Source organism: Ranitomeya variabilis, chromosome 3 (genome assembly GCF_051348905.1).
Source record: "Ranitomeya variabilis isolate aRanVar5 chromosome 3, aRanVar5.hap1, whole genome shotgun sequence".
Taxonomy (NCBI): domain Eukaryota; kingdom Metazoa; phylum Chordata; class Amphibia; order Anura; family Dendrobatidae; genus Ranitomeya; species Ranitomeya variabilis.
In genome coordinates, this window is record NC_135234.1 from 662,823,591 (window position 1) to 662,849,111 (window position 25,521).

Genomic DNA, 25,521 nt, shown 5'->3' on the forward strand with positions numbered 1-25,521 from the left:
TTTGGCCCACACTCCACTATTTGCCCCCTCACTCCTCTCATTTTCCCCTCACTCCTCTCATTTTCTCCTCACACGTGCACAGCGGTCTAATCCATGAGGCTCCTCCCTTTCCAATAATGTCATGCCTCACAGGAGCAACTCCATTCTAGACACGGCAGAGCTAGATGTGGCCTGTGCATGCCACGCACTGATACTCTGAAGGCAGCGGCCCTGATTGTAGCTCACAGCAGCTGGGACGTCGCAGACGGTGAGTTTTGCAGGGTGGCTTTCGAGGTGAATGTGTCTCCGCCCATGTGCACTAACAATGTGGGCAGTGTGGATGGGCTTCATGTGGAGTGTGGCTATGCGGAGTGGGCGTGGCTTGATAAATACACACATACATATATTCAGCTTTATATATATATATATAGATTTTTGGCGATTTTTATTTTCTAATTTTGCTTATTACTGTTTAGGTTACAAAAAAAGACACTGAAACACTGAGATCTTGCAGTTTTCACGCCGAGCCTTATAAAATGCTGACACTTTCTGTCCTGCAGAGATAAGATTTAATTCCCACAGACAAAATGACAATTACAGATAATGCCTATGTATAGATAATACTGGATTCACCATTCACAATATGTTAGGGTCACAGCTCACCACCTCCCCCTCTGCACGTCACACAACATACCAATAAGTCTCCCATAGGAATCAATGAACAGCTCATTTACATGTAAGAAAATCATGGATTTCTCTGGAATAAGACATCATGTGTGAACATGTCAGCATGTGTTGTCTGAGAATCCATCATTGAATCATTGAGCACATGCTGATAAGCCAATGGAATTGTTTCTAACCATCTCTTTTTTTGATCTCCGCTCATCTGATTAATGACCACAGATCACATGTAACTTAGTTGTGCAGGGAAACAAAGATTACAACATTTTTAACTATACTTATGACACTACTATCTTTGTAGTACTGCATTTCAGGCACTGAGTGGCAGCAATATGACATTGTATCAGCACCAGGATTGGTAAGATTGCTGAGAGAAGGTGAAGAGGATGGTGGAAAAGTGAGGAACCATAGACTTGTGAACAACAAACTGGAGAGACGAGTCATGGTGTAAAGAAGTGTCATGACAGTCTGGGCCAAACGTAGAAGAAATAGAAAAACCATCAGAATCGCTTGAGGTTATTATAACTGTATTTTGCCTGTGACTTATCAGTACTGTATTCTCTAGTATTGTCTGCAGTGCTAAATTTATTTGAAAAAGTATTATCTCCATGAACAGTGTCGTTTTGCAAAGCCCCTAATACCGGTACACAGCATGCCCCCTATGGTTCTCTCATTAATCTGCTCCAAGTAGCTGTGAAGATCAATATACCTCAGTAATTCTCTGCCTCTCCATAGTTGCCTAATCCTGTTTTTACCCGTCACTGAAACAATAAAGGTGGCATCTCTAGCGGCATCCTGGGTTACAGCAGTTGATGGCTTCACCACAATTACTACATCTCACTCTGTTATATCCACTACCCAAGTGCTGGTGCCTCTGCCATGAGAATCCATCTCTTGGCTCCAAAAGCTCTTAGTAAGAAAAGTAATCAAAAGCCAACACCTAGAGTATCCTAATGATATGTGGGATCTTATAGGAAACTCCACATAGTCTGTGCCCTTGTCCCAGTAAATGTCTGATAGGCCTGTACCTGCTGGTAATAAGTCACATTACTGTGTTCACTGCTTAGGTGACCATCCATTCCAGCCTCCGTACCTGTTGCATGTGACCAAGAACATTTTTCCTACAGTCAAAGATGCCTCTTCCTTCCTCCGAATACAAATTGAATACAAAATCGGTGCTGTAATTGTCATTGCACTTTTCATTCCTGAAATGAAAAACAAAGTTCATTTCGCAAAGAACATATCTGGCAGTCCAAACATACGTTAGTGCTAATTACTATGATCTTAACCAAGGGAGTGTTGGATTCTCCAGGGATGGGTCTACAGGTGGATCTGCATTATTACCCTGCAAGCAGCGCCTCCTTGGTAAAGACCATAAACATTAGCAGGGAACAAAATGGCCATATCTCTGGAAGTGTATGGTGAAATTATATACAAGTAGATCTAAATAGTCAGGAGGAATAAAGTAAGAGCCAAGGCTGGCCATTTTGACCTGGTGACAGGCCCTCTTTGAGAACCTGTGCATTTTTTGCGGAGACGATGCAACAATGAAAACCCGTATTGGATCTTCTAGCCTAAACATGGTAGAAATCCATCTGCATTTGATAACATTTGTTCAGGGGTTTCATACCTTAAAACTAAACCTCTTTTCACTGTAGTCTTCATTTTTTCTGTGAGATGTTCAACATTTGCCTGTGATCACAAAAGAGGAGAAAAAGGAATAAAGTCTATTTCATTGACCAACCACACAACTGGCGTTTGTTGTAGCTATTCTAACATGCCAGAGAATGGGCGCCACTAAGTCCAAGATACTGGAAGAGATTACAAATTCGGGGCATACTGTGGTATATATTAGTTTTGAGAATAAGCTTACATTTTTAAATATGCCTCTAGCTGTACCCCATCCGGCTTTTCTATGATTCATTGTTCACTATTTCAGTTATTTTTCATGTGGACACCTTTGCTGTGGAGTTTACATGTTCTTCAATTAATGTTAATTATGTTTATTTCTGATGACACCCATCAGTTTAGTAATATCAGATGTCATCCCAAAAGAAAAAGCCTTTCAATATTTAGCTAGGACAGTAGTAGTCACAGTAATCCGAGCACTCGAGATTGACACACCTTAGAAAGCCTTCAGCAATGAACAAACCAGCTGTTTTAGGGCAAAGAACCAAAATGTGAAAGTTTTTAAAATCCCCAAATGACCTTTTATTACCTGTAAATCATGTATAGAGAATGGCTCTTCATAAATGTAAGCAGCGTCTGCACCCGCAGCAAAGCCGGACATGGTAGCTAGATATCCACAGTATCCTCCCATGGTCTCAATGATGAATACTCTCCTCTTTGTCCCAGCAGCTGACTGCTTGATCCGATCACAAGTCTACAAATATGAAATGTATATATAGAGAAGAAAATGGTGCATGAATGCTGACAGGCACTGTACAAATGTTACTGAAAAATACATTATTTTTTTCGTCATTATATATAGTTCAGAAGTAATTTAGGCTGCTTTCACACTAGCGTCGGTACGGGGACGTCGCGCTGCGTCGGCCCGACGTACCGACGCATACTGTGCAAAAAATGCCCGACGTGGGCAGTGGAAGCAGTCTTACAACGCTTCCGCTGCCCCATTGCAAGGTCCGGGGAGGGGGGGGGGGGGGTTTCGGCCTGCATGCGCGGTCGAAAATGGCGGTCTCGACGCACAAAAAAATGTTACATGTAACTTTTTTTGTGGCGGCGGTGCGCCAAAACACGGCGCAACCGTCGCACGTCGGTTGCGACGTGTCGCAATGTGTCGCTAATAAAAGTCTATGGAGAAAAACGCATCCTGCGGGCAACTTTGCAGGATGCGTTTTTTTATCCACAACGATGCATTGCGACGTGCAGTGCATGACGCTAGTGTGAAAGTAGCCTTACATGAACCTTTAAACCTGCATGTCACAGATGGACATTTCTCAACGTTCCTAAGATAAGAAAGTAGCCAGCTCAATGAAATGTCATCAAAGTATTCGGAATCTAAGGAGCAATGTTTCTCCTTGCGGAAAGTGACAAGCCAGGCCTGTCATGTCAGAGTGAGGAGACTTATATACGCCATGCATGCTCCTCTGGAAAATTAATTGCCTCTTCAGAGAGGAGGACCACTACAACGCTAGTGCCACCTTTTGAAAGTAGCAATCCTAAAAGTAAATATCGCTCCTTTAACGAGTCTTGCCATATGACTTAGGATAATAGCAAAACCAGAATCTCAATTTGCAGACAGAGTGTTTCGAGGTGTTGCCCCTCAACAGTGCAAAGTATGAGATCTGATTTGGCTAGGTGAGAGGTTTAAGACTAGGATCTAAGGGGTAACATTTCTCCTTGCGGAGAGTGACAAGCCAGCCTGGCATGTTAGATTGAGGGGACTTATATACGCCATGTATGCTCTTCTGGGAAATTAATTGCCTCTTCAGATAGGAAGAAGACGAGAACTCTAGTGCCACCTATTGGAAGTGGCAATCCTAACAGTCAATACTGCATATAAGTTTCCTCACTCTGACATGCCAGACCTGGTAGTTGCTATGATATCTCCCATAAATAGTACACACAGACATGAGAGATTCATGTCCTTGTGTCTCTAGGTAGCACATATCCAAAAAGCAGCAGCAGCAGCAAGGAGGACAAAATATAGTCGTAGTGAGCAGGGTAGCTGTAAATCCAACACTAGGATATAATAGGACACGAAATCAGCAGTATAGGGATTCTCCCTTTCACCCTATTTCTCACTGCTTCAAGCCCTCCAAAGACTTTTATAGACAGTTGTTACATGTCACCTCATTCCACCGATACCAAGACCCCCACTATGCACATTAGATGGCTGGCCAGGCCACTGTAGTTTGTGGGCTTGATTGAAATTGATGATTACATGAAAACTTAATCTGTAACTGAAGATGCAAACATGTCAACTCACACTAGAGGTGCTGTGGGTTTACACAATACCACTAGAGTTTTCTTCACCACCATAAGACTTTGTGGTGCATTAGAAATGATCTGTTCTCCTATTAGTGATTCCAGCTATCTGGTTGCTCTGGGATGAACATCTTACTTTTTCCAGCATATCAAGCTGCAAGGAACAGAAAGATGTGCCCTCATTACAGGACATCCACACCAACTAATGCATATCTGAGAGGGCCAAGAGGCTAGGGCAGCTGTTATGCAGATGTTATGTAAAACAGGGCATCACAAGGTGACTAATACTTACTGTAGTAATAGTGTTGAGGGCAGTATCGGCCCCAACGCTGAAGTCTGATCCAGGTACATTGTTGGACACAGTGGCTGGGATGACAACTAGAGGTATACACAACTCTTCATACTTGGAACGTCCTTCCATCAGCTCCAGGGAGCCTGTGAAGGCCTGCAGGAAACACGCTTTCATAACAAAGACGTATGTGAACATGTGCAGGCATTTGTAAAATAAAATATGGTTCCCACATCTGCTGGATGAAAAGTCTGAAAGCTTTTCTGCAGCCAAATACAGGTTGTGGATTCTGAGCAAATTCAGGCAAAACCGGAAGTCTAATACAACAGTGCCAGAGGTAATCACACATTTACACTTTTACTTCTGTTCTTAGTGTTTGCTATTATTATGATTAGTAAATCCCTAATTGATATTGTAGGTCAAAGTTTTTATTTTAACATGACAACACACTACTGAGATAAAGGAAATAAGCTAGCCCAGCAATCACCAGGAAAGGAAGCAAGTAGCAATACATCTTACCTGCAGCGGCCATTGCAAGAAACGAATGTTACATACAAGGCAAAGAGGGATAGTCGAGATGAACAAATAGATTTGCTGCACCGTGGTCAAGTTGTCAGATCAATGGACGATGGACATGACCCCTACACACGGCATCTCCGACTCCTCTTTTGATTAGCCAGCCTGGCACAACGTCAGTCCAGCTAATCAATGGTGAAGCCGCGGGTTCAGGAAGGTAGGAGGAGGTTTTGCAGGGCTCCTGTCCAGGTGCTACAGAATATTGACCTGACTGCGGGACCCAGGTCCTGCAAATTTATTCGCTCATCTCTAATAGATAATTACTTACTCCAATACAAAGATAAAAAATACCTCAAAACCCCCAATAACGATCAGTCCATGTATGTTGAAGTTACTTATATTGGCACTAATTTCTTCGAGATATTTTTTAGGCAGCACCCTATGAAATAAGCAGAAAAGGTATTAATTAAGGCTACGTTCACATTAGCGTTGCGTCAGGCGCAGCTGCAGCGACGCATGTGGAGCGCCCCCAGACGCAGGGCCGCGGGGTACTCGGTACCGGGCTTCTCTGTCTCAGTCTTGGGGCTGTCACAGTGGCTAGGCCCGGTCCATGACCCTGCTAAGGGGCGTCCAATGAAAGGGTGTAGGTGGTGGTGCGTGGTGCAGATCGCGGTAAATAATGAGGACACAGGGTTGCAGTCTCTTTACCTCTTTACTGAAGGCTTCAGGATCCTCAATCCAGAGTACTGTTAACAGGGCTGTCTGAGACCGGCCGGTCCAATGGCACCTCTAGAGTTCCCTTCACAGGTGGAAATCAGTGCCTACCTTCTAGCGCCTGTGTGTTGTAGTACTTCCCTGCTGAGCACCACAGGATAGTCCTCACAACTGTTGTGTCTGTTTCTGATGTTCCCTCACAACTGATTCTGATGTTCTTCTCTGTCCCCCAGATGATATGGCTAGGACGCACCCGTATGACGGGTAGGCCTGGAGTTCTTCCGGGACCCTAGTGACGCCGCTCTCCCACAGTTGCCCCCTATGTCTGCTTAGGTGATTTAGATGAGACAGCCAACCTATAATTAACTGTCCTGCCGTTGGTTTGAAGTGATGCTTGGAGCCCAATACTTCCTCGGCGTTCCGGCCACCGGCTACGCGCCTCAGTAGGATGTTGCCTCGATCTTACAGCACGACTCCTACTGGTGTTATCTCCTTTTTGCTTTGATCTCGTTTCTCACTCTCCACAATAAACCTCGCTTCTTGTCCTTTCTTGAGATACCGCCGCAATGTAGTGCAGGCGCGGTTCCTTAACGTTCTTTCCTGTTCGCTAGGCCTCTGTCAGGATCCCACCCCTGACAGGGACCCCCCTGAATCTTCCCCTGCAACACCCTCTGCCACAGGTTGTTGCCTGGTTCCAACCCAGTCAGCTTCTGTCTAACTTCCTATCTGACCCCCAGTTTTACCAGATTGTGAGGAGTGGTCTAATACATAGCACCCTTTGCTCCCCCTGGAGGCCGGAGTGTGAAGTGTAATGTGTGACTGTGATACCTGGTCAGGTGAACTCCTTCAGTGCCATCAGACGTACCATCACCCCCCTTAGCGGCGGAGCGTCAGTACTGCAACGACCAGGACTCTGGGGCGCTGCACATGCGTCATGCGCCCCTATATTTAACATGGGGGCGCATGGACATGCGTTGCACTTGCGTTTTGTGACGCATGCGTCACTGTGGTGCATGCGTCAGGGCGCAGAGGACGCTGTATGATGCAGTTTTTTCTGCGCCAAAAACCATGCAAAAGCGGACGCATGCGTCACAAAACGCTGCTTTGTGCATGCGTTTACATTTGCGTTGTGCGTTGCGTCGCCGACGCTGCACCGCACAACGCAAATGTGAACGTAGCCTAAGAAGTAAAGACAACGCTTAGATCATTATAAAATGCAGACATGGCTCCAACTATAGTGACACCCATCCATCATCACATCACAGCCTGGCAGATAAAAAAATGTGGCTGACTGACATTATTAGCTAAACAATGAATATTTAGAATATTCTAATAAATTATGCTGTAAAGTCTGATAGAAATTATTTTATATTATGTACTTCTGTTGGGAGTCTTAAGGTACCTTCACACTTAGCGACTTTACAACGATAACGATAGCGATCCGTGACGTTGCAGCGTCCTGGATAGCGATATCGTTGTGTTTGACACGCAGCAGCGATCTGGATCCTGCTGTGATATCGCTGGTCGTTGCTGAAAGTCCAGAACTTTATTTGGTCGTCAGATCGGCGTGTATCATTGTGTTTGACAGCAAAAGCAACGATGCCAGCAATGTTTTACAATGGTAACCAGGGTAAATATCGGGTTACTAAGCGCAGGGCCGCGCTTAGTAACCCGATATTTACCCTGGCTACCATTGTAAAAGTAAAAAAAAAAACAGTACATACTCACCCTCTGATGTCTGTCACGTCCCCCGGCGTCCGCGCTGCTGCTCAGAGCTTCCTGCACTGACTGTGTCAGTGCCCGCCGTAAGGCAAAGCACAGCGGTGACGTCACCGCTGTGCTTTATTAGGGCCGGCGCTCACACAGTGCAGGGAAGCGGACGCGACAGGCACCGGAATGTAAGTATGTAGTGTTTTTTTTTTTTTTTACATTTACACTGGTAACCAGGGGACTTCGGCATCGTTGGTCGCTGGAGAGCGGTCTGTGTGACAGCTCTCCAGCGACCAAACAGCGACGCTGCAGCGATCGGCATCGTTGTCGATATCGCTGCAGCGTCGCTTAATGTGACGGTACCTTTAGGCTCTGTTCACACCTCTGTCCAGACATTTCATTTTAGGGATAGACAAACGGCAGGACACGGTCCATCTGCCAGTTCAGTAATCTGTGACTGCTGGACAGAAGCCCAGAAACTGCCTTCTACCTGCCAGCATCCACGGCTCCTTTTGATTAACTTGCCTGGCATGTTGTCATCGTTGCGGCGTAACACATATGTGACATCACACCAGGACAACTAATCAAAAGAGGAGCCGTGGATGCTGGAAGGTAAAAGGTGGTGCTCAGGGCTCCTAACCCGTAACCACTAATTACAGACATGGCCAATGGACTGGGTCGTGTGATTTGATTCGCACCAAATACAACAAATGGAACTAATGTCCAAAAATTATCCATCACATAACAGATGCCAAAGTGAACAGATTTGCCCCACTGATTATTGGAAGGTCTGTCTGTGTAAATTTATGTGTCAGTTTTAGAATTAAAAAAAAAAATACTTGATCTGCTTTTTCTTCTGTTCTAAACGAAGACACATAATGGAATTCAGTGGGAATTAACAGTGGGGTCCCTCTGTGTCTGTTTCTATCAGTTATGTAACCGATCCTTTTTGGACATTTTCGTTTGTCTGTTCCTAAAATAGTTAAGACAAATGGACTATGAAAACAGAAATGTGAACATGGCCTTACCAATGCCAGAAACGCTAACAAATCCCGCTATCATCTTAAATGCTCAAATAATTGTGGGGTTCAAGACCCCTGACACCTACATAAAATGAAGAATGAAAAAGTTACCTTTTCGTTCCAAGTCGTGAACCGCCTTGTCCTGTCCATCCGCCAACCCCTCCCCATCCAATTTCTTCAATCTAGTTATATAAAAATGATGATAATAGAAGAATTTACTCCCCAAAATGTAATAAAAAAATGTAACTATCAGCTGGTGTTTATTTCTGGGAAAAACATTGATTTCACAACATCAAAAGATGACTGATTAGAAGTGGAAAACATAGGGCCCCACTGAGCGCATCAGCAATATACTACTTCTATGAAACAACTTTACAGGGCTCGCTTTTCATACACAGAGTTCAGATCGCATAGTTAAGTCCGTCTGTCTGCAGCCAGCATGAGGGGAAGTGCACGGCATGCCGATTTACAGAGACGCAACGGACAGCTGCAAATTCTCCATGCAAAGTGCTCCCCCTAGAGGAGGCTGCAGGCAATCACCACCTTGTGCGGGAAAAATAAAATCATTTATTTATTTATTATGCGTTCTTATATAGCGGCATCATATTCCGCAGCGTGTTACAGAGATTATCGGAACTGTCCCCATTGGGGCTCACTATCTATATTCCCTATCAGTATGTCTTTGGAATGTGGGGGGAAACCGGAGAACCCAGAGGAAACTCACGCAAACACGGGGAGAACATACAAACTCCTTTTTAGTGCTTGGCCACCTCACACACATGTAGTTTTTATGTTTTTTTCTAGTTAGTTTTACTTAGGGTTAGTTTTTTTTTACATATATTTTTTCTAGAACCGTTACATTGTGTCCCATTACTGCTGGGACTAATGAAATTCCTATGCACTTTGTATTTAATAATGTGACTGGACTATGAGGATAATCAACCAGACTACTATGAGGCCAGAAATCCATGGGGATTACCGTATATGTCTCTACGTTATCACATTTTGTATCTTGTTACATCACAATAAACTATCAATTTTTATCAGTGATATTAGCCCAAGAAGGCGGTGCGCTCCGGTGTTCTCTATGAGAGAGCCGTCACCAGACATGTTTGCGAGCGGCTTATCTCCGGGAGAACAAAGTGATCAGCATCTCAAAATCAGACATATGCAATCGACATCTCGCCTATCAATCAGTTGTTAGGGCCCCCATACACATTAGACTGTCGGCAGAACCCATAAATATTAGTCTAAGGTGTATGGGGACCTGTGTATCTGCTCATACAAACTCAATGATGAGCTGCTTAGATATGCCATTTTACTTATTGCGTTCACTACACTTTTGCTTGCACATGAAACAATGTATTTGTGCTGTTTGTATTTCTATTTCTAAATCTACCCAAAGATTAAGTCTTAAAGGTCAGTTTCCAAAATAGTAATTATTTATAGCCCCCAGCGAGTCCCAGAACCACATGCTCAACCTCCACACCATTCATTGCCTATGGGACTGCCAGAGAAAGAAAGCACAACGCTCGTCCTATAGACAATGAATTGAGTGGAGGTCAACCATGTGCACCATCGGTCCATTCAAGATGGGGATCTGAGCCCCAAACCCCAGAAGTCGGATCCCCAGCAATCAGTAAGCTATCTCCTATCCTACGGGTAGGTGAAAATTTACTATCTTGGGAAGAACCCTTTAAATATCAGACAAATAATGTACAATCTACCTACAATTAATAACCTACTTATATAAAACCCCCAAAATAACTTCTCACACAGACCAAATAAAATATAACTTTATTTCAATATATAGGTAAAACAAATATATAAAAAATGAGACAGCACATATGAAACTACTGGTGGGTACATCTGGATAAAGAAAATAAAAATCCTATATATATAAATGTAATGTTGTATCCAGCAATTCAGTGGTACATATAATAACCTATGACTCCAGCCATGTGAAGAACCCAAATATACCTCTCTCAAAAGATGGCATAATATATCACACATGAGCAGGTAAAGTAAAAGAATGAGCAGAATGGCAGATATACAATATCAGGTATGACACTCATAGAACCCTTAAACACCCATCAAAATGACAAATGTTTGATGCCAAAATCATACATGTGAGGCCTCCATCATATAATGGTGATACCCAGGTAAATAAACACATACATTGGTCATAGGGCAATGTAAGCAGGATAAGTTAACATAAAAATATATGTCCAGGGACCCACCACACCCGACGCGCGTTTCGGATTGAAATGCTCTGTCCAAATGATAATTGATGACCTACATACCATATTATTTTTTTTTTTTTAATTTTTAATACTCATCATTTTTTCTTCGTTTATCAGGTAATGGATTTTGGTCTATATCTTGACAAAAGCAGACCATGGACTTTAATGATTACATCCTGATGTCTCTCCTCTTTGGAAGTCTGTGCAGATATGCATCGTTTGTTCACCCAGTATTTATTCTTCATTAACCCTATCCACCGAAGTCTGGAGCTTCTATGCTTTTTGGAAAGACTGCAATCCATTCTGCCTTTGCCTCTTTTTACATGGACACGCATATATTATCTTTTCTGATTATGTTGCCTATATCCTTGGATATTTCTGTGAAAGAAGACCACGTTCTCAGTGCCCAATGATTTGTATTCATCTATTATTTATCCATCTTATTAATATTTTTTCTTTTGATTAGGTTTTCAATTATATATAAAATTATTGATAAGGCTATTTAACATTTGTGGGGCTTTTTTCACAATTTGACTTAAAAAAAAAAAGATTTTTTTGTCGATTCATTATATGTGCCTTATGTATCATGGGGTCGTTCCCAAAAAAAAATGGGAGGGGGGGCGGGGTGTTTTCTATTCACATATGCCTGTATATTCATTGCCCCTGTATTGTTCCCTAGTGGGACTGATCTTTGTCACGTGTGCGTGCTACACATCATCTCTGGTGTGTTTTTTACTACTGGCATGGAGGATGTTTTCTCCCCATCGTGTCCGCACTAGTTCTTCTCATTTGCGTGTCTGACGCAGGCGCGCTTGAAGCTATGTCTGGCAACTAATTGTTGCTGCTACAGACCGTCTGTTAAACTGCGCATGCGTGCTTTTGGATATTCCTATTCGCGGATCACACGACAGAGCGGTAATTTGTATGTTGGCGTCTACTATTCCCGTTCGTGGGTCTCGCGATATAGCAGCCATCTATATGCCGGCGTCTGCAACCTGAACTCTCATCTGAATTGGGTGGTGACTCCAACACCGGTTTTGGATTTAGGTATCAGTACTCTTGCATAAATTTGCATATTCTGGGGATCTTGACACACTTCCCCTGACGAAGCTGCCTTGTGCAGCGAAACGCATGGGGTTCTCCCCACACCCCTGATCCCCATTGTCCTGTGGTCCCTCAGCCCATTTCCTCCTTGCCTTTATTCAAACCGGTTTGGTAAATCTCATCAGAGCTGTGGTCATTTTTTTGGTCCTCAGTCTCCCTTGGTCAAGGGGCTTTCACATAGCAATCTTTTTTTGCTGTAGGCATGGCTTATTCATCCTGTGCTTTCTAACACATAAGGGTTCACTGTTCTCTATTTAGTTATATGTGGACATTTGTATACATGTGCATGCTTCCTCATGTTTTGATTATATCATAATCATTGCCTGTCTATTGAACGTGACATATACACATGGTCTCATATACCAGTGTTATAGTGCAATAGGGGGTTGTATTATCATTACACATGTATATTGGGCTAGGGGTGTTGTGATTTGATTTTGCATGTGTTTTTAAACGGTTTTAAGATTTATTGTGTGTGTGGTTTCCCCAATAAATTGTGATTTATATATTTGATATTCATTCAGGTGTGCAAACCATTTATTGCTTGGTCTTTTCTCTTTTTCAAATTCATGACCTACATACCTACCTACAATTATCCCCTTCATGACATATGATGTATATTTACGTCAAAGGTCGTGTCCCTGCCTTGATGGCTGATTTAATCAGCCATCACGTGCCTTTATCAGCAACAGGTGAGCGGTGCTACACCCATGGCTCAATCACTGACAGCGGGATTTAACATGCGGGGGCTGGAAGCGCGTCACTAATCCTGGCGCCCCTGACACATAGCTGCAGAAGACCCTGTGCTTGACATTGCGAAATTCCTGTGAATGCCGGTCCGTGACCGGCTTTCATAGGAGATTGTGATTTCTGCTATACATAGCTGTGCTGAAGCCCCAACATGTATAGCACAGGCGATCAGACGATTGCAGCTTCAAGTCACCTAAGGGTATTATTAAAGTCAGTAAAAAGTGCGGAAAAAAAAGTAAAAGAATAAATAAAAACGAAACAAAAACCTGACAAAAGTTCAAATCGCCCCCTTCTGCTTTTGCCCCATTGAAAATAAAACACACACACACACACTATATATATATATATATATATATATATATATATATATATACACTCACTGGCCACTTTATTAGGTACACCTGTCCAACTTCTTGTTAACACTTAATTTCTAATCAGCCAATCACATGGCGGCAACTCAGTGCATTTAGGCATGTAGACATGGTCAAGACAATCTCCTGCAGTTCAAACCGAGCATCAGTATGGGGAAGAAAGGTGATTTGAGTGCCTTTGAACGTGGCATGGTTGTTGGTGCCAGAAGGGCTGGTCTGAGTATTTCAGAAACTGCTGATCTGCTGGGATTTTCACGCACAACCATCTCTAGGGTTTACAGAGAATGGCCCGAAAAAGAAAAAAAATCCAGTGAGCGGCAGTTCTGTGGGCGGAAATGCCTTGTTGATGCCAGAGGTCAGAGGAGAATGGGCAGACTGGTTCGAGCTGATAGAAAGGCAACAGTGACTCAAATCGCCACCCGTTACAACCAAGGTAGGCCTAAGAGCATCTCTGACCGCACAGTGCGTCGAACTTTGAGGCAGATGGGCTACAGCAGCAGAAGACCACACCGGGTACCACTCCTTTCAGCTAAGAACAGGAAACTGAGGCTACAATTTGCACAAGCTCATCGAAATTGGACAGTAGAAGATTGGAAAAACGTTGCTTGGTCTGATGAGTCTCGATTTCTGCTGCGACATTCGGATGGTAGGGTCAGAATTTGGCGTAAACAACATGAAAGCATGGATCCATCCTGCCTTGTATGGAGCATCTTTGGGATGTGCAGCCGACAAATCTGCGGCAACTGTGTGATGCCATCATGTCAATATGGACCAAAATCTCTGAGGAATGCTTCCAGCACCTTGTTGAATCTATGCCACGAAGAATTGAGGCAGTTCTGAAGGCAAAAGGGGGTCCAACCCGTTACTAGCATGGTGTACCTAATAAAGTGGCCGGTGAGTGTGTGTGTATATATATATATATATATATATATATATATATATATATATATATATATATATATATATATACATATATATTTTGGGTACTACTGCATTTAGAACTGTCCAATCTATCAAAATATAACAATAATTATGCAGCTTGGTAAACTGCGTAATGAGAAAAGAATCAAAACGCTAGAATTAATTTGTTTTGGTCGCCACAACACTGCAATAAAATGCAATAAGAGGTGATAAAAACATCATATATACCCCAAAATGGTATCAATAAAAATGTCTGCTCAGGTCACAAAAAATAAGACCTCAACCAGCCACAGATTCTGAAAAATGGACACATGACTATATGGTAAAATCAATGGTGTCATTCAAAAGTACAACTTGTCCCAAAAAAACAAGACCTCACATCGCTAGATTGAAGGAAAAATAAAAAAAAATGATGGCTCTGGGAAGAAGAAGGGGAAAATTGCAAGGTCATGAAGGGCGTTAATAACCTACATATCTGACACATATTTGACCTGGGCAGCTTTAGATTACCCACAAAAGCTGTAAGGGGAGAATGGTTCAGTTTCTGAAGCCGCTTCCAGTGAAGGTTTCTGGTATGAGACGTGTGCAGTATTGGCTTTATGTAACAGAACAGGAGACGTACCTGTCCTTTAGCGAGGCCCTCAAATCCATCATGTACAGCAAACATCCTGTGGCCTTGGATAATGCCGATCCTCACAGTGGACCTGACGGCGGCGTTCATGCCAGCTGCTGGCGCTCCGACATTCAGCACAGCCAGGTTATAGCCACTCTACAAGTGATGGGGGAAAGTGAGTGATTTTCCTGGTAATCTCTTACATTTTAAGACAGAATTTCTAGAACTTGTTAAGTGTTCCAACAGTCAGAACTGCTAAATCCTGGAATCTGCCCTTATGGGGATCAGGTCTGGACCTGATCCGAATCTTGTAAATTCTACATCGTGTACAGATCACCCACGTTACATGAAGACACTAAGAACAGTACAGACCTTGGTGGACGGTGGTCTTATGTGAGCCAAGGTCCGGTACACATTCCAGTTGTTCTCAAAGCTCCTGTAAAACAAGTTAATATAATGTGATGAGGCAGAAGTATCCACTTTTTGCATGAAGAAACCTACGGCTCAGGCCACAATCACACATTCAGTACTTGGTCAGTTTTTACCTCAGTATGTGTGCGGAACCCCGCAATTCCGCAAATTTAATGAACATGTTGCTTTTTTTTCCGCGATGCGATTTTTTCGCAGAAAAAAAATGCAACATTTGCACAAGAAATGTGGAATACCCTTAAAATAATGGGAGGCATATGTAAGCGGTTTTTTCACGTTTTTATCACTTTTTATAGCGAAAAAACGCGAAAAAAACGCAAAAAAATACTGTACGTGTGCACATGGCCTTAAGGGGGTCCTTGGGATGAGATTGATCCCTTTGTCAAATATTTGCCAGGTCCTCATGCACAGAGTCAGCCAATCCTGTTAATGTAAGTGGGTTTAGCATACCTGTATCCTTTGTCAATGAAGTGTACAGTAGCCCCTGGCTAATATTTACATGCCTATACCTAAAAGTGTTAAAGGGGTTGTTGCATAAAGTATATTTATCACTGTCTAATCAATGCAGTCCATCAATCATAGGAATGGGGGACCAAGCCCCCTGTATGACCACACTGAGAAACAGTGTGAATGATGTGGGGGTCTGGCACCCATCAGCAATATTTAACCTCTAAAGCACCAAGCACATTTGAGTATCATTCAAGATGTATTCCCATTTCACAGTCACAGTAAACTTACAGCAGCAATGTGTTAAGTATAAATTACAATTGCAAAAACTTTTCACATGTGAGTTTTATTTGGTGGGGGTCATAGTCTGAGACCACCACAAATTACAAAAACAAAGGATACTCTATGGAGCCTGGTTTTAGTGTCACAGGAGGGCATTGCTCATCTGAGAGCTTCGTAATCTGTGGGGGTCTTGGCACCCAGAACTCCACCAATAAAAAGTTCTGATATGTCTTTAGGACAGAAAAAAAGTGACCAGCACTTCCTAATAGAATAAAGCAAGTGTGAACAGGTGCAAGCTGCATGATATACAAACAAAAGAATACAGCAGTGCTCTATGCGCTAAAATGTATGCAGACACTCAACACATGAGATGTGAACTGCATTACTGCTATGTAGAATATACGTATAAGGGTATGTGTCCATGGGTCGGATTACATCCGGATTAGCTGCGGATTGATCGCTGCGTACAACCCGCAGTGTCCAGATGTTACAGCAAAGTGGAGGGGAATTTATGAAATCCAGTCTCCACTATGTGTGCGAACATGCATCCGGCGGCCCTGCATTTACAGACATGCGGAGCGTCTTTTTAGAATGCAGCATGTCTGTTTACCTTGCGGCGACGCTCCATCAATCATCCATAAATAACAGGGTCCTATGTGTATGGTGCGGTGGTTCCAGATGTGTGCAATGAACACATCAACACATCCGGAATCACCGCACGTACAGAAGGGGGTGACGCTTTCGCTCCGCCGAAAGCGCCGTCAATCCAGACAGTGGGCACGCACCCTAAAGGTACCTTCACACTAAACGACTTTGCAGCGATAACGATAGCGATCCGTGACGTTGCAGCGTCCTCGCTAGCGATATCGTTGTGTTTGACACGCAGCAGCGATCAGGATCCCGCTGTGATATCGCTGGTCGTTGCTGAAAGTCCAGAACTTTATTTGGTCCTCAGATCGGCGTATATCGTCGTGTTTGACACCAAAAGCAACGATGCCAGCAATGTTTTACAATGGTAACCAGGGTAAATATCGGGTTACTAAGCGCGGCCCTGCGCTTAGTAACCCGATATTTACCCTGGTTACCATTGTAAAAGTAAAAAAAAAACACTACATACTCACCCTCTGATGTCTGTCACGTTCCCCGGCGTCCGCGCTGCTGCTCAGAGCTTCCTGCACTGACTGTCAGTGCCGGCCGGAAAGCAAAGCACAGCGGTGACGTCACCGCTGTGCTTTAGGGCCGGCGCTCACACAGTGCAGGGAAGAGGACGCCGGGGGACGCGACAGACACGGCAATGTAAGTATGTAGTGTTTGGTTTTTTTTAACATTTACACTGGTAACCAGGGTAAACATCGGGTTACTAAGCGCGGCCCTGCGCTTAGTAACCCGATGTTTACCCTGGTTACCAGGGGACTTCGGCATCGTTGGTCGCTGGAGAGCTGTCTGTGTGACAGCTCTACAGCGACGCTGCAGCGATCGGCATCGTTGTCGATATCGCTGCAGCGTCGCTTAGTGTGAAGGTACCTTAACATGAAGATACTTAGCACTTAAATTGGCTAATTCATGCGAGTCCTCCAACCATGGCAACACATACCTGGTCAGTTTTATGGAGTATAATATTGGAGGTGGTGACGGCCTGCTTTTCTGACTGTACACTCCTCCCATCAGTCTACGGCTGAGTTAATTAATGCTGGATCCTACCTGTCATATAAATTTGCAGGCTTTCAGCCTGGGAGAGGCAAGTTTGATAAATATTAGGTTTAGGGTCCCATTAAAGAAAGATACACCTTGTCATGGCTGATGGGCTCTCTTGAATTGGCCAATTTATGTGCTAAGTAGCTTCATTTTATAAGTATATTCTATATAGCAAGATTTTATATGGTCACTGTTTACATACATCTTAGCGCTTACACAATGCTGTTGTATTCTTTTGTATATCTGTATGACAGGTCAAAGATTTTCCCTTATAACTGTCACTCTTTCCTACAGCTTCCTGCATACTACATAAAATGACAGTACTTGCCTTACAGCTAATATAAAGAGCTATACCAAAACTAATAAAGGGTGGCAGATTGCAGTGTGCGATACCAGTGACTGTAGAAATGATTCACAGATGCTCACCTTCCTCTTAGTTTAAGAGCGTCACTAAATCTCTTCTCATTCATAGCTTGTGTCACATCCTTGGTCTGATACAAAAATAACACAAAAAGATATTACAACCCAAGCAAAGCGAAATTGCAAGTTTAACTACATGTGGTTTATGATTATTGGTTCAGACATTTCTGAAAGATGGTCTTCTTTTTCACAACAATTTTATTCCTCTAATACATTTAGAAAATTAAGAGTCGACTTTACAAATAGTCTAGATAAAGACATATCCTATTGTCTACAGTTCCCGTGGAGATCTAAGTGTCACCACGGTTACAGACTACAAACAAACCCTATGTAGTCTGATCTTACAGTCATGTGTTCCTCTTTTTTCCATTTGCTCAATTTTTTCCTCTCTGTAGGTAACAAAGAGAAAGAGACATGGAATTTGGGGTAACACATGACTGATCAGACTAAACACAGGACACTTTTGTATCTCAAGGATAATTATATAGAGACAGCATCTTACCACTTGAACACATTCCATTAAAGGCAGACGGATTGCTTGATTCCCAGACAAACTGACTACACAAGCCGGTGTATCCGGTGTTCCTTCCAACAAGGCCATCACAGCTTCCACACCCATTCTGCTTCCCTAGATATGAAATACAATTATTATAGCTTAGTGGTTATTTAACATGATGGAACAACTACATAAGATGATGATCAGCGCTCGCTCAAGGCCCTCATACACATTCGATAAAACTTGGCTGAACCTGCCAATTTCAGATGACTGCCTGATGTGTACGGGGGCCTCCCAACTGTGCCCAAAATGATTACATCAGAGGGGAGAAGTATCTGGCTTGTTGAATTTCCACAGCAGACCTTATCTTTGGAGTAGAGATACCAGGAGTCTGGTGGCTGCTCTGTCAGAGAGAAGTGGAACAATCAGCTGAGCCAAATGTTCCTGTTTATTGGGGAGTGGGGAGAGAGAGCCATTTAATGTGCATGGACAACTTTTGGATTTTCATGTAGCAAAGCCCTAGGCAGGACGTGATAATGGTTGTCATATGATCATTCCTCCATTCCCTGTCATTACCGTCGGCAGCATTTCCTTGTTTACACAGAGAAATGTGCTGCCAATCTATAATTTTTAGACCACATACAGGTATAATCAGTTGACAAATTATTTCCGCTTTCAGAGTAATTCTTACCAAAATTCTATCAAAAGCGGACGGCGTTCCACCACGCTGAACGTGGCCAAGGATGGTGACTCTTGTGTCATAGCCGAGGCGCTTCACAACTAGCTGTTAAAATGAAAATTTAGATATGCATCAATACTACAGTATCATGACTTTTACCTCATACAATGTGGAAGAGACAGAATTAGGTCTTACCCTAATGTTAGCCATTTTACGATTGTGACCCTATTGCCATCAATTGAAGTTATGTGCAATATATCTTGAACTGTCAGCAGCATGGTAGCCACATTCAGGGGCCTTATAGCTACATGTTGGGGAAAAACTGATGCAGCCTGTATATAATTTAACTAGAGGGTGGCCCGATTCTAACGCATCGGGTATTCTAGAATATGTATGTATGTATATAGCAGCCATATAGTATATAGCACAGGCCACGTAGTATATATATGGGCCATGTAGTATATAGCAGACACGCAGAATATAACACACGCACGCAGTATATAACACAGCCCACGTAATATATAGCACAGCCCACGCAGTATATAATACAGCCCACGTAATATATAGCACAGCCCACGCAGTATATAACACAGCCCACGCAGTATATAAACACAGGCCACATAGTGTATAACACAGGCCACGCAGTATATAACACAGTCCACGCAGTATATAATACAGGCCACGAAGTATATAACAGTGGCCGTGCAGTATATAACACAGCCCACGCAGTATATAACACAGTCCACGCAGTATATAACACTGCCCATGTAGTATATAAATAACACTGCCCACGTAGTATATAGCAGCCATGCAGTATATAGCACAGCCCACATAATATATAGCACAGCCCACGCAGTATATAATACAGCCCACATAGTATATAACACAGCCCACATAGTATATAACACAGCCCACATAGTATATAACACAGCCCACATAGTATATAACACAGCCCACATAGTATATAACACAGCCCACATAGTATATAACACTGGCCACGTAGTATATAGCAGCGACGCAGTACATAACACAGCCCACGTTTTATATAGCAGTGTGGGCACCATATCCCTGTTAAAAAAAAATAAATATATATATATATATATATATATATATATATATATATATATATATATATATATATATTTATTATATACTCACCCGCTGGAGTCCTGCGAAGCTGTCCCGATGCGCGCACTGCTGCCGCCAGCTTCCGTTCCCAGTGATGCATTGCGAAATTACCCAGATAACTTAGCAGTCTCGCGAGACCGCTAAGTCTTCTGGGTAATTTTGCAATGCATCGCTGGGAACGGAAGCTGGCGGCAGCCGCGCGCTCATCGGCGGACGACGGAAGGTGAGAATAGCAGGTTTTTTGTTTTTTTTTTTAATTATTTTTAACATTAGATCTTTTTACTATTGATGCTGCATAGGCAGCATCAATAGTAAAAAGTTGGTCACACAGGGATAATAGCAGCGTTAACGGAGTGCTTTACCCGCGGCATTAACCCTGTGTCAGCGCTGACTGGAGGGGAGTATGGAGCGGCGGGCACTGACTGGACGGAAGTAGGGAGGGACTAATTCTCGGACGGACTGTGCCCGTCGCTGGTTGGTCGCGGCCTGGCCGCCGCGACCAATCAGCGACGCGGGATTTCTGTTACAGACAGACAGATGGAAGTACCCCTTAGACACACATTATATATATATATATATATATATATATATATATATTTATACACTCACCGGCCACTTTATTAGGTACACCATGCTAGTAACGGGTTGGACCCCCTTTTGCCTTCAGAACTGCCTCAATTCTTCGTGGCATAGATTCAACAAGGTGCTGGAAGCATTCCTCAGAGATTTTGGTCCATATTGACATGATGGCATCACACAGTTGCCGCAGATTTGTCGGCTGCACATCCCAAAGATGCTCCATACAAGGCAGGATGGATCCATGCTTTCATGTTGTTTACGCCAAATTCTGACCCTACCATCCGAATGTCGCAGCAGAAATCGAGACTCATCAGACCAAGCAATGTTTTTCCAATCTTCTACTGTCCAATTTCGATGAGCTTGTACAAATTGTAGCCTCAGTTTCCTGTTCTTAGCTGAAAGGAGTGGTACCCGGTGTGGTCTTCTGCTGCTGTAGCCCATCTGCCTCAAAGTTCGACGCACTGTGCGTTCAGAGATGCTCTTAGGCCTACCTTGGTTGTAACGGGTGGCGATTTGAGTCACTGTTGCCTTTCTATCAGCTCGAACCAGTCTGCCCATTCTCCTCTGACCTCTGGCATCAACAAGGCATTTCCGCCCACAGAACTGCCGCTCACTGGATTTTTTTTCTTTTTCGGACCATTCTCTGTAAACCCTAGAGATGGTTGTGCGTGAAAATCCCAGTAGATCAGCAGTTTCTGAAATACTCAGACCAGCCCTTCTGGCACCAACAACCATGCCACGTTCAAAGGCACTCAAATCACCTTTCTTCCCCATACTGATGCTCGGTTTGAACTGCAGGAGATAGTCTTGACCATGTCTACATGCCTAAATGCACTGAGTTGCCGCTATGTGATTGGCTGATTAGAAATTAAGTGTTAACAAGAAGTTGGACAGGTGTACCTAATAAAGTGGCCGGTGAGTGTATATATATACACACACATACACACACACTACTGAAGCTCATATAAAATTGACTGCATTTTACCATTATTATCGCTCACCTTTTTTACATCCTCTGATGTAATAGGTTTGCCATCCCGGTCAATTGCCCCTTCAGCAACAATGATGATATTCAGCCTTGATCCACGACCTCTAGTCTAAAAATATAAATGTCATTAGCATATTGTACAAAAGACAATACATGCGCTACCCAAAATATATAGGAAACTAAGGGGTGAAGATTATTTTTAATATACACTATTTTTTTTCCACTTCATTTATTAGCTTTAGAAAATGATTATAAATAATCATCATGTTATAAAGATTAGTCACTGAATTATTTGAGTCAGTTTGGACGCCCTAGGATTATTTTTGGGCTCAACAGAATAGATAATTCTTTTACAACTCCCACTATTTCCTCATTTTCCCTGTGTATTTATGTCTTTTGTCAATCCTTGGTTATGTTACAGATTGAACATAGCTGGGTAATAGAATCAGTATTAAATTGATTGCTTAAGTTATGGGTTTTCTGAGATTTTGCCGGTAGTTGTCTGATGGATCTCGGCTGTTCATTCACTCCTATGGATAAAAGTTTAACTAAGTTTTATTTTGCCATACAAACTTCATATGAATGTTCTTTCGATAGACATGTTGATGTTATTTGTAATTTTTTAAAAATCTCAATAAAAATTACAGTTAAAAACAAAAAAAGACTAGTCACAAACCTCACTTAGTCTTCTGCAAAGATGTTCTTCCCAATTTTCTTCAGGTGGGGATTCCGGAATAAAAACCCAATCGGCTCCACATGCAAGTGCAGTTACCATAGCCAAGTACCTAGAAGATGACGGGGAAGAGATGGTTTCATGGAGTATTCCCTACACAGTGTTACTAGACATAAAATATGTACATATTTGAATAGTGACCCACTATTGTATGTCTTATTAGTGCATAAGAAGGTGATGGGGATTCTACTATCTGTCTATCATGATGCAGCTATATTCTGACCAATTAGTTTTATATTAATGTATTCATCAAAAAAACTATGCAGCTGATCCTGCATAATTGGGGGGGGGGGGGTTTGAACTTCTGGTGAAGGACTTACCCGCAGTGGCGGCCCATCACTTCTAAGACAAAGGTCCTTTGGTGACTAGAAGACAAAAAAACATTAACAAGAAAAAAAATAATCTGGATCCTGTGTGATAATCAATCAATTACAGAAATACTTGACTAAGAATGTCCAATTTGTGTGACACCAGGAGCCACAGACTGTTATGGCCTACCCCCCAATATAGGAATACTATTTACAGATAGTTATCCCCCTTTAAGTGTTCTGTAGTCATCCATACAATTCTGATAATGTGTCCCAATTATAATAAGAACTGCAAATATAACTGGAAGTAATTCTAATATTAGCAGAGGAGAAAGCAAGTAGTTTATGGCTCCCTGTAAGTTGTGAGTGGCGCGAGCAGAGCTACAGACATTATCGATAGCATTGTTGGTTCAGCAGACAGACCTCACATGTTTTCAGTGACCGGAGGGGAGAAAGCTGCTGTCAGACACATCTGGCAGAAGCTTTGCTCTCCTGAAAACAAAAGCATCAGGTACTGACATTCCAATTCCTTCTCACCCTGACATCATCTGTTGGGAGACCCCCATACAGATCAGATGGCATATTTCTACTGTTTCATCTAATGTTTATACACAAACACCACACCAATTGTAGGTGAATAAGAGGCATAGGCAAATGCGTAAAATTTACATATATACTTTATTTAAACATATATAAAACAAGACAAGGAGACTCATAAAATACCAATGGCAAACAGAGCAAGAAAATATATTGACACTGTTGCAAAAGACCTGTACCACATTACTGCTGATCGCAATACATATTCAAAGACTGCATTATGACTCATACCAGGGTCTATAAAAGCAGAATATATTGCTAAGCAGAAACCTCTTCACCATACTAAAATATAATATATGCCTCAGACATGTCTTGCCATACATATAGTGCTTAAATGCAGGCAACAGATAAGGCAATCCTCCTATTGATGTAATATATATGGGGTTAAATAGTGGTAACAGAGAAAACAAATGCAACCAGATAACCTATTTACTCACATAAGTATAAATCCTGCTCCGAGTGACCATCAGTAACCCCGACAGCGCCGTTTCGCCATAGTGGCTTCCTCAAATAGGGGCATATATGTACGCTGCATCATTTCATATATTTATACCCGCTCCCACAGGTGAAAATGATGTCGGCGTTCCTGGGTAGTTACTGCGCATGCGCCGACTGACGAACTTCCTTCATTGAAAAAGTGACTTCCTATTCTCCGCGCTTGGAACGCAAGCGTGGAACGCTATAACGTCACCATCTGTGAGCGGGGCAAGGAAGCACAAGGTAGTTCCAGTATGCGCATGCGTCAACCAGGTGCCGAGATCGAACCGCAGAAAAAACTGGTCAGACAAAGGAAGTTCGTCAGTCGGCGCATGCGCAGTAACTACCCAGGAACGCCGACATCATTTTCACCTGTGGGAGCGGGTATAAATATATGAAATGATGCAGCGTACATATATGCCCCTATTTGAGGAAGCCACTATGGCGAAACGGCGCTGTCGGGGTTACTGATGGTCACTCGGAGCAGGATTTATACTTATGTGAGTAAATAGGTTATCTGGTTGCATTTGTTTTCTCTGTTACCACTATTTAACCCCATATATATTACATCAATAGGAGGATTGCCTTATCTGTTGCCTGCATTTAAGCACTATATGTATGGCAAGACATGTCTGAGGCATATATTATATTTTAGTATGGTGAAGAGGTTTCTGCTTAGCAATATATTCTGCTTTTATAGACCCTGGTATGAGTCATAATGCAGTCTTTGAATATGTATTGCGATCAGCAGTAATGTGGTACAGGTCTTTTGCAACAGTGTCAATATATTTTCTTGCTCTGTTTGCCATTGGTATTTTATGAGTCTCCTTGTCTTGTTTTATATATGTTTAAATAAAGTATATATGTAAATTTTACGCATTTGCCTATGCCTCTTATTCACCTACAATTGGTGTGGTGTTTGTGTATAAACATTTGTGTTCTGAGGTGGCTTGTCCACGATTGGATTTTTTGGTTATGTATAAAACGTTTTCTCTGTTGTCTAACAGATTATCCGCAACTTTTGTGATGGACCTGAGAGCCAGGGAGACTACCTGGCGGTCCAAGGTTTCAGACCTTTTCAAGCAAGGAGCTTCATGTGTATCGCAGGATTTGACGGTAGAAAATAGAGACCTTTCTTTACGTTATAAAAATGCAGTGCATAGAAAAACAAAAATTTGGTGGAATAAGGCCACCTTAGAGAATTATTTAGCACAGAATATTGTCCCTAGAGGCCTAAGGGTGCAAGTGTATCCTTCTTTTGAATTAGAAGATCCGGAGTTAATTCAGAGATGGAAAAAAGCAGCCATCACGTGCTCATTAGAATTTATTAAAATTATAATAGATAAAAATACCATCAGCATCAATGCTCTAGATGCTGATATTGAGGAATTGCATAAGAATA

General features: G+C 42.6%; 1 protein-coding gene across 5 annotated transcripts in view; it reads right to left on the reverse strand.

Moving 5' to 3' along the window:
• PFKM (phosphofructokinase, muscle) overlaps positions 1 to 25,521 on the reverse strand; it is a 135,717-nt gene that overhangs the window by 3,598 nt on the left and 106,598 nt on the right. For all 5 annotated transcript variants that reach the window (XM_077297866.1, XM_077297871.1, XM_077297867.1 and 2 more), the window contains 14 exons: positions 23,058 to 23,102; positions 22,681 to 22,789; positions 22,018 to 22,113; positions 19,322 to 19,414; positions 18,637 to 18,762; positions 18,141 to 18,205; positions 15,234 to 15,297; positions 14,871 to 15,017; positions 8,971 to 9,041; positions 5,765 to 5,852; positions 4,901 to 5,053; positions 2,879 to 3,043; positions 2,291 to 2,352; positions 1,754 to 1,865 (listed from right to left, as the gene is read on the reverse strand). In XM_077297866.1, coding sequence (XP_077153981.1) covers positions 1,754 to 1,865; positions 2,291 to 2,352; positions 2,879 to 3,043; positions 4,901 to 5,053; positions 5,765 to 5,852; positions 8,971 to 9,041; positions 14,871 to 15,017; positions 15,234 to 15,297; positions 18,141 to 18,205; positions 18,637 to 18,762; positions 19,322 to 19,414; positions 22,018 to 22,113; positions 22,681 to 22,789; positions 23,058 to 23,102 — 1,396 coding nt within the window. The remainder of the gene's footprint in view (positions 1 to 1,753; positions 1,866 to 2,290; positions 2,353 to 2,878; positions 3,044 to 4,900; positions 5,054 to 5,764; positions 5,853 to 8,970; positions 9,042 to 14,870; positions 15,018 to 15,233; positions 15,298 to 18,140; positions 18,206 to 18,636; positions 18,763 to 19,321; positions 19,415 to 22,017; positions 22,114 to 22,680; positions 22,790 to 23,057; positions 23,103 to 25,521) is intronic.